At 43.8% G+C, this 16902-nt stretch overlaps 1 protein-coding gene across 1 annotated transcript in view; it reads right to left on the reverse strand.

Moving 5' to 3' along the window:
• mtmr9 (myotubularin related protein 9) overlaps positions 1 to 14906 on the reverse strand; it is a 107210-nt gene extending 92304 nt beyond the window's left edge. The window contains exons 1-2 of the mRNA XM_072251430.1: positions 14617 to 14906; positions 9638 to 9746 (exon numbers count right to left, since the gene is read on the reverse strand). Coding sequence (XP_072107531.1) covers positions 9638 to 9746; positions 14617 to 14798 — 291 coding nt within the window. The 5' untranslated portion in view covers positions 14799 to 14906. The remainder of the gene's footprint in view (positions 1 to 9637; positions 9747 to 14616) is intronic.
• Between the last annotated feature and the right edge of the window lie 1996 nt (positions 14907 to 16902).

Genomic DNA, 16902 nt, shown 5'->3' on the forward strand with positions numbered 1-16902 from the left:
CTTAGTCTTGCTGTTATTGAGTGAGAGTTTGTTGTTGTGGCAGCACTCAGCCAGATTATACACCACCTTTGATTCAGCCAGCCAATGACAGTGGTATCGTCCGCAAACTTGTGGCACTGGACTGTGCTTAGCCTCTCAGTCCTAAGTATAAAGCAAGTAGAGCAGGGGACTAAGTACACAGCTTCATGTTGCACCTGTGCTGATTGCTTTTTGGAGGCGAGGCCGTTGCCAATCCAAAATGACTGGAGTCTGCAAATGAGGAAATCAAGGATTCAGCTGCACTAGGAGATACTGAGGCCCAGGTCTTGGAGCTTATTGATTAGATTTGAGGGGATGACAGTATTAAATGCAGAGTTGTATTCAATGAAGAGCATCCTGATGTATGCATCTTCAATGTCCTGCTATTCCAGGGTTGAGTGAAGAGCCAATGAAATGGCATCTGTTGTTGACCTGTTGTGATAGTAGGTCGGCTGGTGGCGCAGTGAGATCAGCACCGGGCTCGAGAACGGAGGTTCCCGAGTTCGATCCAGTGACAGACCGCCCCTGTGCGTGCTCTCCATCCGCGCCGGGTTGATGTTGAGCTCGCAACTTGGCCTCGTAAAATAATACTACAAAATATCTGTGCGAGGAGTGGCACCCCACATGGCCTTTCGAACTGCACCTTGTAAGGCATGAAAATGCCTGACGCTGGCCTCTCAGATCTGAGTCGACACCACCATCATCATGTGATAGTAGGCAAATTGGAACAGACCAAAGTCACTCCTCAGCAGGAGCTGATATGTTTCATCCCAATCTCTCAAAGCACTTCATCACAGTGAATGTAAACTTAGGTTCTCAGCCTTAGCCTCTCTGTGTTTGTAGCCCGGATACTGAACTTTTTGCTGTTGGACTCTGCCCATATTATTTGCCAAGGGAAATCTCGCATGCAATTGTGGTTGTTGTGTACATCCCTCCCTCTGTCAACCCATCATTTACACCGTCATAGCCAGATTACAAACTCAGCACCCGAGTGCCCTCATTACCATCTTGGGTGACTTCAACCATGTTACCATGGCTAGAACACTGCCCAACTTCACGCAGTACGTCAGCTGTACAACCAGAGGGGAGAGGACTCTGGATTCGATATATGCTAATGTTAAGGATGCATACAGCTCCTCTCCGCTCCCCCCATTGGGAAGGTCAGATCACAACCTGGTGCATCCAAAACCCTGCTACGTGCCTCTGGTGAAGAGTAAACCTGCAACCTCGAGGACAGTGAGGAAATGGTCGGAGGAGGCTTATGAGGCGCTCCAGGGTTAAACACAGAAACATAGAAAATAGGTGCAGAGGTAGGCCATTCGGCCCTTCAAGCCTGCACCGCCATTCAGTATGATCATGGCTGATCATCCAACTCAGCATCCTGTACCAGCTTTCCCTTCATACCCCCGATCCCTTTAGCCACAAGGGCCATATCTAACTCTCTCTTAAATATAGCCAATGAACTAGCCTCAACTATTTCCTGTGGCAGAGAATTCCACAGATTCACCACTGTCTGTGTGAAGAAGTTTTTCCTAATCTCGGTCCTAAAAGGCTTCCCCTTTATCCTCAAACTGTGACCCCTCGTTCTGGACTTCCCCAACATCGGAAACAATCTTCCTGCATCTAGCCTGTCCAATCCCTCTAGGATTTTATACGTTTCAATAAGATCCCCCCTCAATCTTCTAAATTCCAATGAGTATAAGCCTAGTTCATCCAGTCTTTCATCATATGAAAGTCCTGCCATCCCAGGAATCAATCTGGTGAACCTTCTTTGTATTCCCTCTATGGCAAGGATGTCTTTCCTCAGATTAGGGGACCAAAACTGCACACAATACTCCAGGTGTGGTCTCACCAAGGCCTTGTACAACTGCAGTAGTATCTCCCCGCTCCTGTACTCGAATCCTCTTGCTATAAATGCCAGCATACCATTCGCCTTTTTCACTGCCTGCTGTACCTGCATGCCCACTTTCAATGACTGGTGTATAATGATACCCAGGTCTCGTTGCACCTCCCCTTTTCCTAATCGTCACCATTCAGATAATAATCTGTTTTCCTGTTTTTGCCACCAAAGTGGATAACCTCACATTTATCCACATTAAATTGCATCTGCCATGAATTTGCCCACTCACCTAACCTATCCAAGTCACCCTGCATCCTCTTAGCACCCTCCTCACAGCTAACACTGCTGCCCAGCTTCGTGTCATCCGCAAACTTGGAGATGCTGCATTTAATTCCCTCATCCAAGTCATTAATATATATTGTAAACAACTGGGGTCCCAGCACTAAGCCTTGTGGTATCCCACTAGTCACTGCCTGCCATTCTGAAAAGGTCCCAGTTATTCCATTGTTTTGAGGTGACAGACTGGCAGGCACTCTGTGAGCCACATGGAGAAGATATTGATGGGCTCACAGAGTGCATCACTGATTACAGCAACTTCTGTGTGGACTGCAATGTTCCGACAAGAACTATCCTTTGTTATTCAAATAACAAGCCATGGGTAACAAAGGACATTAAGGACCTCCTGAACGCTAAAAAGAGGGTGTTTAGAGATGGAAATAGGGAGGAGCTGAGGGCAATACAGAGGGACCTGAAAGACAGGATCAGGGAGGCTAAAGACAGGTATAGGAGGAAGCTTGAGTGGAAACTCCAACAGAACAACATGAGAGAGGTCTGGAGGGGGATGAGGACCATCACTGGGTTCCGGCAAACTAGCAACAGAGGAGCTGAAGGCAGTGTGGACAGGGCCAATGAACTTAACCTGTTCTTTAACAGATTTGACATTGTGGCCCCTGCCCATCCCCCACATGAGTCATCTGTTGTCGGCCCCCAACCAACACATATTCCACTCTCCCCTCCAACCCCTCTTCACAGTCCCCCACCCTGCTCTCATGACTATACCCCTTCCCCACATGAAACCACCACGGTGGGCTTCACAGCTGAACAGGTGAGAAGACAGCTGAAACGTCTCAACCCAAGCAAGGCTGCAGGACCGGATGGTGTCAGTACCAGGGTGCTCAAAGCCTGTGCCCCTCAGCTATGTGGAGTACTTCGCCATGTCTTCAACCTGAGCCTGAGGCTCCGGAGGGTTCCTGTGCTGTGGAAGACGTCCTGCGTCGTCCCTGTGCCGAAGATGCCGCGCCCCAGTGGCCTCAATGACTTCAGACCGGTGGCATTGACCTCCCACATCATGAAGACCCTGGAGAGACCTGTTCTGGAGCTGCTCCGGCCTATGGTCAGGCCACACTTAGATCCCCTCCAGTTCGCCTACCAGCCTTGACTAGGAGTTGAGGATGCCATCGTCTACCTGCTGAACTGTGTCTACGCCCACCTGGACAAGCCAGCGAGCACTGTGAGGGTCATGTTTTTTGACTTCTCCAGTGCGTTCAACACTATCCGCCCTGCTCTGCTGGGGGAGAAGCTGACAGCGATGCAGGTGGATGTTTCCCTGGTATCATGGATTCTTGATTACCTGACTGGCAGACCACAGTACGTGTGCTTGCAACACTGTGTGTCCGACAGAGTGATCAGCAGCACTGGGGCTCCACAGGGGACTGTCTTGTCTCCCTTTCTCTTCACCATTCACACCTCAGACTTCCACTACTGCACAGAGTCTTGTCATCTTCAGAAGTTTTCAGATGACTCTGCCATAGTTGGATGCATCAGCAAGGGAGATAAGGCTGAGAACAGGGCTACGGTAGGAAACTTTGTCACATGGTGTGAGCAGAATTATCTGCAGCTTAATGTGAAAAAGACTAAGGAGCTGGTGGTAGACCTGAGGAGAGCTAAGGTACCGGTGACCCCTGTTTCCATCCAGGGGGTCAGTGTGGACATGGTGGAGGATTACAAATACCTGGGGATACAAATTGACAATAAACTGGACTGGTCAAAGAACACTGAGGCTGTCTGCAAGAAGGGTCAGAGCCGTCTCTATTTCCTGAGGAGACTGAGGCCCTTTAACATCTGCCGGACGATGTTGAGGATGTTCTACGAGTCAGTGGTGGCCAGTGCGATCATGTTTGCTGTTGTGTGCTGGGGCAGCAGGCTGAGGGTAGCAGACACCAACAGAATCAACAAACTCATTCGTAAGGCCAGTGATGTTGTGGGGATGGAACTGGACTCTCTGGCGGTGGTGTCTGAAAAGAGGATGCTGTCCAAGTTGCATGCCATCTTGGACAATGTCTCCCATCCACTACATAATGTACTGGTTGGGCACAGGAGTACATTCAGCCAGAGACCCATTCCACCCATATGCAACACAGAGTGTCATAGGAAGTCATTCCTGCCTGTGGCCAATGACCCTTGGAGGGTCAGACACCCTGAGCCAATAGGCTGGTCCTGGACTTATTTCCTGGCATAATTTGCAAATTACTATTTAACTATTTATGGTTTTATTACTATTTAATTATTTATGGTGCAACTGTAACGAAAACCAATTTCCCCCGGGATCAATAAAGTATGACTATGATGAAGTCGATAGTCAATGAGGCAGGTGAGCACCTCAGATTGCCAAAGCGAGAGGTTAAAGATGTCAGTGAACGCTCCAGCGAGATGATCAGCACAGGTCTGGAGTACTGGGCCAGGAACCCTGTCCAGATGCTTTCTGTAGGTTCACCCTCGTGAAGGATGTTCTCACATCGACCTCAGAGACCGAAATCACAAGGTCATCAGGGACTGTGAAGTTTATGAATATTCTTCACGTTTTGACAGTCAAAGAGAGCATAAAAGGCATTGAGCTCACCTGGCACTGAAATGTTCTTGTTATCTCCGTCGATTGTTTTCACTTTGGAGGAGATGTAACATTCGTGCCCTGCCAAAGCTGTTGAGCGTTCTTCAGTGATGCAAGTTTGAATGAAATTGCTATTTCACCTATTGTATTTTACTTGGTCACTAAACCTGAATGACCCTCAGCAGATCTGACAAGTCCTTGTACATGGCCCAGTCCACTGACTTGAAGCAATCCCATAGCCAATTCTCTGCCTCCTGTGAGCACTTCTTTGTTATCTCTGGAGTCTTGCTCTTTATCCACTGCCTGTATACAGGTAGGAGGACAGATTTTCTGAGATGTGATCTAGGGAAGGGACTGCAAGCAGTCCTAATCGTAGCATAACAGTGCTCGATTGTGCTGCAGCTGATATGTTGATAATTAGGCAGCAATTTCTTCAAACAAACCTGATAGACATCCCCGAGAATGATTAGAAAGGCATTGAGGTAAGCTGTTCCTTGTTTTCTAATCACTGCACTGCTCGAGTGATTGCTTAACATCGGCATGATGATGATAATACCAGAGACTGAGTAAAAAGCTGCAGTTCAAATAGTACAAGGAGGTAGAAAAATTGATAAAAAAATTATCCTGGAAAGGCCTGATGCACTTGTGGATAAAACACCTGAATGATAGGAGGGCCAAGATCATTAAGGGTATTGAAAAAGTGAATACAGAGAAACAAGGAATGAGTAGGGAGAGAGAGGAGGGCTGTTACAGAAATTATCTTCTGGACATCTATATAGCCAAGGTACTTAATGACTGGAAAACTGTAAAAGCTAAGACACTTATTTAAAACAGGTACAGGCAAGCCCTGCATTATGCCCACTAGTGCAACAGAAATAACTTATAGAGAATTCAAAAATTTGAGGTATTGAATAAAGTTCATGCTTACTTATGTGCCATAAAAAGTAAATAAAGACAACTTTTCTTGCAACTCATTTAATGATGCATGCATAGATACCACAGTTCCACATTACTGAAAATTATATAACATGGCCTGTTTCCTAGGAACCAAACACCACCCATCCCACACTCTGCTGTAACACAAGGGCAACAGGGATCAACACGGTGGCGGGGAATTATGTTATGGAGATCCCTAGTTATTGGTGGGAAGGTCACTACCACTTCATAAGGCATAATTTTCAGTTCTCAGGAGCACAATGAACTGTGAAGAGCAGAGCAGAAGACTTCAAGGACGTGATGGTTGCATTCCTAAAAAAACTTTATGTTATAGAAAACCATGTTATTACAATGAGAAAAATTAGGTTGGGGGCTAGAGCTTGAGATTCGCAAAAAAAAGTTATTTTTTTCCTGCAAGATTTTTTAAAGGTTTTTTTTTACCTACAAGTTTATTTTGTTACCGTGAGCTAAATATGAAAGTTGTACGTCTGACTGTTTGATAAAGCATCCTCACACAAGAGTTAGCGGAAGCAAATGCTGGTCAGTTATCAATGGCCTCCCATGGTGAAACTAGTAGCCCACATAAGAGACAGCGCTGTCAGATTACTGTGGGGCGGTTACATGGAAAAAGGAACTTTTTTCCAAAACTGTTCCCACCTCTCAGACAACTTTTTCTATTTTTGTCAATTTCCAAAGTAACTCTCAATTCAATCAAAATTATGTTTTTATATTCTAGTCCCCTCAAAATGAACGCTAACAATGCATTTCCATTTTGTACCACTGGCTCAACCTGCAAGTGAACCTTTAGGGAATCTGCACGAGGACTCCCAAGTCACTTTGCACCTCTAATTTCTGAATTTTCTGTGTTTAGAAAATAACCCTTGCCTTTATTCCTTTTCCTAAAAGCATGACCATACAGTTCCCTACACTGTATTCCATCAGCTGCTTCTCTGACCATTCTGCTAATCAGTCTAAGTCCTTCTGCAGACTACCTGCTTCTTCAACGCTACCCAATCCTCAACCCTTCTTCGTATCATCCGCAATCTTGGCCACAAAGCTATCCATTCCGTCATTTAAATCATTGACATACAATGTGAAAAGAAGTGGTTCCACCACTGACCCCTGCAGGACACCACTATTAACCAGAAAAGGTCCACTTGCTTTATTCTCACTCCTTGCCTCCTGCCAATCAGCCACTGCTTTATCCATGCTAGTAGCCTCAAGTGTGGCACCCTGTCAAAGGACAAGTAAACATCCACTGACTCTCCTTTGTCTATCTTGCCTGTTATTTCCTCAAAGAATTCCAACAGATTTGTCGGACAAGATTTCCCTTCCAAAAACCTTGCTGACTTTGGCCTATTTTATCACGTGCATCCAAGTAACCCAAAACCTCACTCTTAATAATGGACTCCAATACCTCCCAACCACTGAAGACAGGCTAACTGGCCTATAGAAAAACATAGAAACATAGAAAATAGGTGCAGGAGGAGGCCATTCGGCCCTTCAAGCCTGCACCGCCATTCAGTATGATCATGGCTGATCATCCAACTCAGAACCCCGTACCAGCCTTCCCTCCATACCCCCTGACCCCTTTAGCCACAAGGGCCATATCTAACTCCCTCTTAAATATAGTCAATGAACTGGCCTCAACTGTTTCCTGTGGCAGAGAATTCCACAGATTCACCACTCTCTGTGTGAAGAAGTTTTTCCTAATCTCGGTCCTAAAAGGCTTCCCCTTTATCCTCAAACTGTGACCCCTCGTTCTGGACTTCCCCAACATCGGGAACAATCTTCCTGCATCTAGCCTGTCCAATCCCTTTAGGATTTTATACGTTTCAATCAGATCCCCCCTCAATCTTCTAAATTACAGAGGCATGAGAAGTACTGGCCAAAGTTGATTGAAAGGAGACACTAGCAGAGATGACTTACTTAAGCCCATCACCTGTACTGGAGCATAGGCCGCCGACAGCATTATCTTCTATAATTTCCATTGTTCTGCCTCCCTTCCTGTATAAAGAGTGGTGTAACATTTGCAGCTCTCCAATCCTCTGGAACCATGCCACCTCCAAACCCACACCTTCAGAATTGCTCCCAGAAACTCCAGCCGTTGCTGTTTTGCTAACTTCACCACGGATGGTCCCAAGCCCAACTACGAAAGGAGGAGGGTTTGCATGGGGCTAGCAACCCCATCCCATAAAAACTCAGTGCTACAGAAACGTCAACAGATGTTCCAAAGACCTCATCCCTGGGAGAGGAAAGATACACCACGAAGATAGGCTACACCTGGGGAGAACTTGAAAGACTGGCCCAGGACAGAGGACTCCGTCGAACTGCTGTCGGTGGCCTATGCTCCAGTACAGGTGATGGGCTTAAGTAAGTCATCTCTGCTAGTGTCTCCTTTCATTCAACTTTGGCCAGTACTTCTCATGCCTCTGTAATTCTACTTACTCCACCGTAATACTGACTGTGTTAAATAGTGTTTCCTCATTCACCATTGCTTATACATATGGTGCATATCCAATTCTTGTTATGGAAACATATTATAGCAGCACTACCTAAATCTAAAATCATTAAAAAAGTGAATATAGAGCATCTGTTCCCGGTGGTGTTTGGGTCAAAAACCAGAATAACAGTGATTGACAAATAAGCTCAAAGTGACATGAAGATTTTTTTTCTTTACAAAGCAAGACCTTAGGGTCTAGAATGTTCTGCTTGAAGTGCTGCTCCAAAAGAAGATGGAATAGTGTCCAAAAGCAGAGGCATGCAGATAGGAAATGGGAGAAATCCTCTTACATTTTCAGAGTGAATACTTAGAGAGGGTAGGAGACCATGGTCAGTTAAAAATGATAGTCACCACCACCAAAGTTATTTTCCCTTTTCAGGACTGGCACATTTAACTAATTTGCATCAACTCCCACAAAAGTGAGAAAAATTATAATTACAATATGGAATTTAATACTGTACTTGCATCATTTTAACAATGAAAATGAGCAAACTAGCCTGTCAATCTAGTAAAATCACTAGCCTATCAATTTTCAAAGCAGTATCTAGTTCTTCAACCATATCCAACTTATTTTCTTAACCTCAATATATTTACACAATTCCTTTTAAAAACTATCATGCAGGTATCCATATGAACAATCCATCCAACTTAAAAGTTCTATTGCATTGATGCTAAGTATTTTGAATTGAAGTTAGCACAAATTGACTGCCCTCAAAAAATTTAATAAAAGCCAGAAGGCTACAGCACTGTAATTTTTCAGCTACATAAGAATTTTGATTTTTCTGTGTTTTGGTGACAGATGAAGTATTAGAAGAAAGTTGGAACAGAAGTGCTGTGACAATTAGGGCAACATAACAGTTGCCCTGTTATGGTAGGATCAATGAATAGTACAGATGTTAAACTGAACTTGGAAGTTTTTTTTTGCAACATTGGATTTCTACTCATTTGGAATATTTTAACTACTTATCCACAGAAAACCTTGTAAATACTTGTACAGCTATTGAATATCTTCATTGTCCAGTATATTCAATTAGTGTATTCTTTAACCATTAATTGTTGCTCACATTATCAGAGTCCAACTTAATATTATTGAGTGGAACTTGAAATCTAAATTCTAGCAAGATCAATGAATCTAAGCCACGCAAATCCAAAATGAAAAAGCTTCAATCCAATTTGGTACATTCAAAATTTAACCAAATCTATCCATAATATCGAGGCCATTACTTAAACAGACTTAAAACAGACCATGAAATATTTATCGATAGCAATAAGGGTGAGCTGAAGTTAGATCTATGGTAAACACTGGACCAGAAAAGAATAATACCTTTCATCAAATACATACCACATTGATCACTAAAACTACAGGTACAAAAACTAATCCTTTATATAAAGTCGTATCAGAGAAATAGTGTTTCAATAATAATTGCAACACAAAAATAAGAATAAATCTCACCTCAATAGAACTAGCAATGTTTAAACATTCATCCATGCCAGGAATGTCCAATTGGATAATACGGAGATCTTTACATTTAATTGTAATGGTACCCAATGTTCCTATAAACCTAAAGATAAACGTACACATTTATTAGAAAAAAATTCTTGTGATTTTTCAGTGTTCTTGAATAATGTACTTTAGCTATTGGATCTCAAGCGCACGAGGTATCCTTTGTTCTAGAATTAAAGACTGTAAGATCTATTTTGAACACTGTTAGTGACCTGACATCATCCACCGCACTGCTCTTTGTGTACACTATCAATAATATAGGAAAAAGCGGCAGAACAATTGTGATTTTAGGTCAGGACTCTCAAGCCTGAATTAAAATTAGATTAGGCAAAGAAATTGCCTCTGAAAAAGAGGAGCAAGACATACAAGGGGTGATTGATAAGTTCGTGGCCTAAGGTAGGAGGAGTCAATTTTAGAAAACCTAGCACATTTATTTTTCAACATAGTGCCCTCCTACATTTACACACTTAGTCCAGCGGTCGTGGAACATGTCAGATCTTGGACCTTCAGAAAGTGTCCACAGCAGGGGTGATTGCTAAGTTCGTGGCCTAAGGTAGAAGATGAGTTATACAGCTCTCGTTACATGCACATGCAGTTCAACTCTGAGTGATTATGCAGAAAGTTTTAAGTTAATAACTCATCCCCATCTTCCTTAGGCCACAAACTTATCAATCACCCCTGCTGTGGACACTTTCTGGAGGTCCAAGATCTGCATGTTCCACGACCACTGGATTAAGTGTGTAAATGTAGGAGGGGACTATGTTGAAAAATAAATGCGCTAGGTTTTCTAAAATTGACTCCTTCTACCTTAGGCTACAAACTTATCAATCACCCTTCGTATGTCACTATCCATTTTTGAAATGCACCTTTCCAAAAGTGACATTCAATGAAAAATTTGTAGACTTTCAGATAGTGAAGATACACATTACACAGTCTACGTGCACTGTAGAAGCGTAAATCGAGGAACATGAATAGGCTGGAGGCAAAACTGGAAAGATTTGCCAATGGTCTACTATAGATCAAAATACTGGGCTCACATTTTTTACGTTTAAGATTCAAGATTTGTTGATAGACAAAAATAGTTGTTTTGATAAACATGTTTTGAACAGAAGAGGATCACCGCCCATCCTGACAGCCTCCAATGCACCTGAATCCAGTCAGCATTGTGTTAACCTCTCCCAGCTTCAATCTGAGGTTCCCACCTGCTTTCAACCTTGACTTGCTACAATTCACCACCTGGCACAACAGTCACCCTAAGCACCTGGGCAGTAAAAGACAGCTAAGGTAAACATGATTACTAACTATGGCTCTGCCTACAATACTATACTTCCGAGTAAACTCATCTTCAAACTCCTAGACCTGGAACTCAACCACTCCTTCTGCAACTACAAACGTTTGTACATCTTTCACTTCCTGACCAACAGAATGCAGTCAGTAAGGATAGGCAGCAACAACCCTGCATGGTTATCCTCAATATTGGTGTCCCACAAGGCTACATCCTCAACCCCCTACTTAAGTCACTTATAAAGGCGTGGCCAGATTCTGCTCGAACTTGATCTACAAATTTGCAGATATCAGCGTAATAGCTGTACCTCAAATGACAGTTAGTCAGATACAGGAAGGAGATAGAGAGCCTAGTGACATGGCATCTTTAAAACAACCTTTTTCCTCAATGTCAGCAAAACAAAAGAGCTAGTCATTGGCTGCAGGAGGGGGCGGTGCACAACTCGTATACATCAACAGGGCTGACATCAAGAGGGTTAAGAGCTTTAAGTTCCTAGGAGTGAACATCATCTGCCGCCTGTCCTGGTCCAACCTCAACGACATCACGCCTAGAAAGTTCACCAATGCCTCTACTTCCTCAAGAGGCTAAAGAAATTTGACAGGTCCCTTTTGAACCTCACTAGTTTTTAGTGATGCAAACTGCTCTACCTATGACCGCAAGAAACTGCAAAGTACTGTTGACACGGTTCAGCCCATCACAGAAACCAGCTTCCCATTCATGGCCTCTGTCTATATTTCTCGCTGCCTCAGTAAAGCAGTCAGCATAATCAAAGACCCACCACCCCGGACATTCTCTCACTTTTTAAAATATACAGTATTTCTGTTTTTGCACATTTTTTAATAATCTATTCAATATACGTAATTAATTTACTTATTTTTTTTTCTTTTTCCCTCTGCTAGATTATGAACTGCTGCTGCTAAGTTCCCTCACCCGTTGTCAGAAGATACAAAAGCCTGAAAGCACATATCACCAGACTTAGAAACAGCTTTTATCCTGCTGTACAAGACTATTGAATAGTTATCTAGTATGATAAAAAGGACTTTCAACTTCACAATCTACCTCGTTATGAACCTGCACTGCACTTCCTCAGTAACTGTAACACTTCATTCTGAACTCTTGTTCACCTTGTATTACTTTGATACACTCTTGGAATGAAGTGCCCTGATCTGTCTGAACAGTATGCAAGACAAGGTTTTCCACAGTACTTCAATACATATGACAATACAAACCAATTTGTTTACCAATTCTTACTACAAAGAGGACAGTTTAAAATTCATGCACAGGACATAGTTCAAAGTAATTTTTTATTATCAGAGTACATACATGTCACCAAGTACAATCCTGAGATTCACTTTCCTGTGAGCATACTCAGCCAATCTACAGAATGGTAACTAGAAGAGGATCAATGAAAGATCAACCAGAGTGCAGAAGACAACAAACTGCACAAATGCAAATATAAATAAATAGCAATACATAACCAGAACATGAAATAACAAGATAAAGAGTACTTAAAGTGGAATCATCTCAATAGACAGGCAAGTGAGTGTAGTTATCTCTTTTTGTTCAAGGGATCATTGTAGGGTAGTAACTGTTCTTGAACCTGGTGGTGTGAGTCCTGAGGCTCTTGTACCTTCTACCTGATGGCAGCTGTGGCCTGGGTGGTGGGGATCTCTGATGATGAATGCTGCTTTCCTACAACAGCATTTCATGTACTTGTGCTCAGTGGTTGGGAGGGCTTTACACGGTTGAATCCACTACCTTTTGTAGGATTGTCTGTTCAAAGGCATTGGTGTTTCCATACCAGGCCATGATGCAGCCAGTAATTCACTCTCCACTACACATCTATGGAAGTTTGCCAAAGTTTTTGACGTCATGCTGAATCTCCACAGACTCCTAAGGCAGTAGAAGTGCTGTCGTGCTTTCTTCGCAATTGCATTTACTTGTTGGGTCCAGAACAGATCCTCTGAAGTAGTAAAACCCAGGAATTTAAAGTTGCTGACCCTCTCCACCTATGATGAGGACTGGCACATGGACCCCTGGTTTCACTCTCCTGAAGTCTATAATCAGTTCCTTGGTCTTGCCAATATTGAGAAAGAGGTTGTTGTTATGACACCACTCAGCCAGATTTCCAATCTCCCTCCTGTATGCTGATTCATCACCCCCTTTGATATGGTCCACAACAGTGGTGTCATCAGCAAACCTGAATATGGTGTTGGAGCTGTATTTAGCCACACAGTCATGGGTGTAAAGTGAGTAGGGCAGGGCACTAAGTACACAGCCCTGTGGTGCAACTGTGCTGATGAAGACTGTAGAGAAGATGTTCTTACCAATCTGAATTTACTGGGGTCTACAAGTAAGGAAATCCAGGATCAAATTGCATAAGAAGGTATTGAGGCCAAGGCCTTGGAGTTTATTGATTAGTTTTGAGGGGATGATGGTATTAAATGCTGAGCTATAGTCGATAAAGAGCAACCTGATGGATACATCTTTGCTGTCCAGATGTTCCAGGGTTGGGTGAAGAGCCAATGAGATGGCATCTGCTGTGGACCTACGATGTTGGTAGGCAAACTGGAGCAGGTCCAAGTTGCCTCTCACGCCGGAGCTGATTTGCTTCATCACCAGCTTCTCAAAACCACTTCTTCACTGTGAATGTTTCCAGCACGGCCAGCACAGATTGAACATAACTAAATCAATTCAAAGCTGTGGCAAGCCATCTTTTAAGAACTTTGAACTTCAATGTATATAGTGAAAGTACCCAAACGATGAAATGAAGCTCATTTGAACCAAACAGCAAGGATTAAGAAATACTTCAACATCAGCATGAATAGAAAGAAACTTGCCAGGCATTTTCTTCACATGTGCATCAGTTGTATCACTCCAATTGTTAACCACAGGGGTTGATGAGGTACAAGCAAAAATGTGTTGGTGAATTGATCTTAAATATTTTATAGATGACGTACAGATAGTCAGTGGTGTAAGGATGCCAATAGACTACTTTTACCTGGCAGGTGGTAGGCATTGAATTATGTTTAAATTGCACTCATTATATTTCAGCTTTGTCCTCAAAACCTGGCCAGTAACAATGGCAACCTTAGTAGGCAAGTGAATTTTCTAAATCGCAATAATGTAGTCAAAAGTGGAATTGCTTTATTTTTATCTCGTGTTCTGAGATAGTGAAAAACCTGAGCATACTGTTCATACAGATCACATCATTATACAGTAAGGCAGTAACTACACAGTGAAGTAGAATTAGTCCAACAAAAACACTTCTTTTGCAGAAGGGATTCGTTCCTTTCGGTAGAGGTCTCTTAAAAGCAAGAAAGAAACAGAAACAGGAGTCATTCGTTCCGTCTTCGGCTATTCAGAGGATTGGGGCTGATCTGGAACCGAATTCCATGTGGTGTTTAATGTCTTACAAAAAATTATCAACCCCAGATTTAAGATTAGCCTTACGAAAGTATCCCGTGTTTGAGTCGAACTAATTCCTGTGTGTGTGTGTGTGTGTGTGTGTGTGTGTGTGTGTGTGTGTGTGTGTGTGTGTGTGTGTGTTGGGGGGGGGGGGTTGCGACAGGGAAGGGAAGCCGGCAGCGCCAAAGGTACATCGCAGATGACAGATTCCAGTTAGTATGAACCAAGCACCAACCTCTTCTCGATGACATCGATATTGCTAAGCAGCAGCCACAGCTCCTCATTGTTGTCCTGTCGGGACGAGAGTATAAGGTGGTGACCAGTCAGACAGAGTGTGCCCTCTACCCTTGGCTGGAAGGGTCGATGAAGGACGGCACCATCGACCCGCGGAGTCTTAATCAGCTCGGCGAACTCCATCTCCGGGACGCTATCAAAATCCACGCCAGGACAGGCCGGACCGGACCAAAACAAGCCGCGTACCACTCAACTCAAAGAAATGGCCACCCGTGCAACGCGCCCAATGGCTCCCCCAGCTACGAGATGTGGGGAAATTCGTTCCGCTCTGTACCAGTTCAGGCAGAGGTGCTCTGACGTTATGGCTGAATCTATTGGCAGATTGGTTGATGGTCACCGTCGACGTCCACGCACTGCTTTGACACGATTTTTTTGGTCCTGATTTTTGTTATTCTCTCCAATCAATGCAGAGAGCAAAGGGCGATAAGACTATACCAAACTGCTTCTTTGCCCGTTCCCTTCATAATTCAGCCTCTAAATTTCAGCATAACAGAGGCATAACCGCACCCATATCCCTACATCAGCAGCAGGCTGTCCGACATACTGCGAAGACTTTCCTGCTCTGGGAAGTGTGCTTGCCCATCTTCTCCAGGCTGGCCGGAGAGTTGATGTATTAGAAGAAAATGGTGCATTTTCAGTGCCACTGCTTTTGACCCAGTTACTGTGTGCACTGCTCTCATGATTTTATACATATCTACAAGATCATCTCTTAGTCTCCTACACTCCAAGAAATAAAGTCCTAACCTGTCAAAGCCTCTCTTTATGTATCTCTTGCATCCTGGCAACATCCTCACAATTTTTTTTTGCATGCTTTCTAGTTTGATAACATCTTTCCTATAGCAGCTTGGTGATAACTGAACACAACACTCTAGTGCAACCTTACCAGAGTAACTGCACCAAGACCTCCCAACTTTTACGGGAATGCATCTGCTTAAGAAGGCCGGTAGTATGCCACGGGTCTTTTTCGCCACTTTGTCTAAGACTCCACTTTCAGTGAATAATGTACAGTATCTGTGCTCCAAAGACCCTGTTCTACAACACTTCCCTGGGCCTTGTCATTCACTGTGAAAGTCATGCCTGGATATAACTTTCTAAAATGCAACACCACGCAGTTATCCGTTCCTCGGCCCACTTACTCAGCTGATCAAGATCTCACTATAATTTTTGATAACCCCCTTCATTGTCCACTATTCCAATTTTAGTGTCAGCTACCAGGCATCCCCAGACATCCCACCTCTCCCGGAAGTTCCGGGAGTCTCCCGCATCTCGGTAGTGGCTCCCTGACGCCAGGAAATTATATACAATATCCCGGAAATAGATTTTTTTGAGAGGGAGAGGGAGAGCGAGCATCCTGATTGGTCTCTCTTCGTGCTAAGAGTGCTCCCCAACCACCGGGCTGCGAGGAGACAATGTGATTTAGCGATATGAAACGATATGAGTCAGCTGCATCTTTCCTCATTCCCTGTCACGCACTGTTGAATTTTAACGCACGCGAGGTCATCAGTGACCCGAGACGTGCAAAGGAATGGGTCCGTGACCCATTTGTGAATGTCTCTGGTGAATCATCCATGTCAGCACGGGAAAAAGATCAACTCCTCGAGATTGCAAATGACGGCCGGCTGAAAGTATGTTTGACATAACATCTCTGCCGGCATTCTGGATCAAAGACAAGGCTGAATATCCTGAGATAGCCACGAAAGCACTGAAAACATTGCTTCCTTTTCCAACGTATCTCTGTGAAGCAGAGTTTTCTGCAATGGATGCAACGAAAACTAAATTGCGGAATAGACTGGACATAAGGAACCCCCTTCGAGTATCGCTATCTCCCATCACCCCTCGATAGGACCGTGTTGTTGCAGGAAAACAAGCCCAGGGCTCCCACTGATTCAGCGATATTGGTGTGTTGCAATGGTTTTATATGTTCATACGGGGAAAATATGCGCTGTGTGTTTAATATCCAAACGTTACTTAAAATGTTATGATGCGATTGACTTATCACCTATATTCCGGTTGTGATTAACACCACCGCCCCCCCCACCCCCCCCCCCCCCCCGGTCGGCCGGTCCGCAAGAATATTGTCAATATTAAACCGGTCTGCGGTGCAAAAACGATTGCGGCCCCCTGCTAAGTAGATCTATAAGTTTTCTCTCTGGGCGGGCTTTACAGTCGACCTCAAAAATAATGACAGCGTTCCTCGCTGTGCTATTTGTATAATGACCTTTCTATT

Source organism: Mobula birostris, chromosome 2, assembly GCF_030028105.1.
Source record: "Mobula birostris isolate sMobBir1 chromosome 2, sMobBir1.hap1, whole genome shotgun sequence".
NCBI classification, from domain to species: domain Eukaryota; kingdom Metazoa; phylum Chordata; class Chondrichthyes; order Myliobatiformes; family Myliobatidae; genus Mobula; species Mobula birostris.